This window comes from Protopterus annectens, chromosome 5.part0 (genome assembly GCF_019279795.1).
Source record: "Protopterus annectens isolate FY-2018-M chromosome 5.part0, PAN1.0, whole genome shotgun sequence".
In the NCBI taxonomy this organism is placed as follows: domain Eukaryota; kingdom Metazoa; phylum Chordata; order Ceratodontiformes; family Protopteridae; genus Protopterus; species Protopterus annectens.
In genome coordinates this window covers 831,671,060-831,672,890 of record NC_056735.1, presented here as the reverse complement: position 1 = coordinate 831,672,890, position 1,831 = coordinate 831,671,060, and the positions used below count along the sequence as shown (strand labels likewise).

The window sequence follows — 1,831 nt, the reverse complement described above, 5'->3', positions numbered from 1 at the left end:
AGGATGTAGCAGTAAATTTGATGCAGTAGATTAAATCTATGCTTACAAAGAGATAACATGTAGAATTAACACAGAAAGCATCCCAGCCATGAACTAAACAGCAGGAACACTGTGCCTCAACCAGCTAAAATTGTTCACATTGATTTTTTTTTTTTTTAAGTTTCAGCAATATTTCACAAGTACTATTTGCAATGTCTGCTTATAAGAAAGGTAAGCATTCTAGTACAGCTCAGAATAGTTGCCAAATATTTCATACCATGCAGGAGAAAGTGATATTCAGGTAATGTTTACTGGTTAGCCACTTCATTAAGTTACACTGACAGATTGCATTTACTCATTTTTCAGATCTAAGATGGCAAATCACTATAAAGTCACTCATATTATCATGCAATGTTCTATAGGAATTACAGCATGGGAGACAATTTGGGATTTCTGCTGACTGGTTTCCCTGGACTTGAAAACAGCCAGCACTGGTTTGCTGGTCCTTTTTCCATAACGCTACTAATAGCATGTTTTGGTAACATAGCACTTCTTTTCATTATAGCTACAGAACAAAGCCTTCATGGGCCCATGTACTACTTTGTTTTCATGTTATCAGCGACAGATCTTGCTGTTGCCCTTACTGTTTTGCCTAAGCTTCTAAAAGTGTTATGGTTCGGCTCACAGTATTTAAGTTATAATGTCTACATTGTGCAATTATTTTTTATTCCCTTTTTCACTGCACTGGAGTCATGCATGTTAGTAGTAATGGTTTGTGATCATTATGTAGCAGTGTGCAACCCTCTTAGATACAAAACAATAATGGAAAATCAGTTTGTATTAAAAATAATGTGTTTCGCTGCAATTAAGGTGTCTTTGTATGGTATTATCTTTTCCAGTGCTTGCAAACACTTTACCATATTGTGGAGTAAGCACTATCCAGAATGTATACTGTGATTATCTTTCAGTAATCAGAGCTGCATGTGGCCAAACAGTCATTAATGACATCTATGGCTATATTTTTTCAGTCTTAGCAGGAGTGCCTGATGTAACTTTGATTGGGTTGTCCTATTATAAGATTTTCAGAGTTGTATTAAAATAAGGTTCAAGAGAAGCTCGCCAGAAAGCATTTAATACTTGTAGTAAACAATTTTTTGTAATTTCATTTTTTTATTTTTGGGGACTTCTGTCAGGAATTATTAGAGATTTCAGAAGGGAATTTCCAGAATATGTCCATGTCTTGCTTTCAGTTCTAGGTATTACAGTACCATTCACATTAAACCCTATTATATATGGCATAAAAGCAAAAGAGATCAGAAGAGTAATATTAAAATTGTTAAGGAGTTATTAATGTTATGTTAGCAGGAGACTGAGTAAAATTGCTTACTTATGAAACAATTTCTTCTCTTATCATTATTTCTTTATTTTATAAGATGCTTTTAAAATGCTTAATTTTGTTCTTCTACTCTTCACTTAAAATGTAAATTTAAGCAAATGAATTTGAAGATACTGCTACTGCAAATTTATCCCACACAGCACAGACTGCAATTGTGCTAATTATGCAGATACTTAGGTAACCTTAGCTAAAGAATACTTTGTGTAATATCTGTTTGTGTGATAATTTCCACAATACAAATTTCCAATTGTGCTTGACAGTATTGTTTATTTATATGTTTATTTAGTGTGTGTGTGTGTGTGTGTGTGTGTGTGTGTGTGTGTGTGTGTGTGTGTGTGTGTGTGTGTGTGTGTATGCATTCCTTACTCTTTAAATTTAATCTGAAAAATACATTTATGTTTAATTAAATTAATAAGACAGGAACTACAAGGATTGGTAGACTGTCATGTAGGGTGG

At 33.6% G+C, this 1,831-nt stretch overlaps 1 protein-coding gene across 1 annotated transcript; it reads left to right on the top strand.

Moving 5' to 3' along the window:
• The first annotated feature begins 411 nt into the window (after window positions 1–411).
• On the top strand, window positions 412–1,330 carry LOC122802233 (olfactory receptor 52E8-like). Its single transcript, XM_044071891.1, has 2 exons — window positions 412–862; window positions 1,173–1,330. The coding sequence occupies exons 1-2, from the start codon at window positions 412–414 to the stop codon at window positions 1,328–1,330; spliced, it is 609 nt and encodes a 202-aa protein (XP_043927826.1).
• The last annotated feature ends 501 nt before the right edge of the window (window positions 1,331–1,831 follow it).

What these genes read in the sequence shown, in the direction of transcription:
- LOC122802233 (XM_044071891.1), top strand. Translation starts at nt 412, where the DNA reads ATGGGAGACAATTTGGGATTTCTGCTGACTGGTTTCCCTGGACTTGAA. An exon ending in AATTAAGGTGTCTTTGTATG is followed by an intron (nt 863 to 1,172) that starts GTATTATCTTTT and finishes GACTTCTGTCAG; the next exon opens with GAATTATTAGAGATTTCAGA.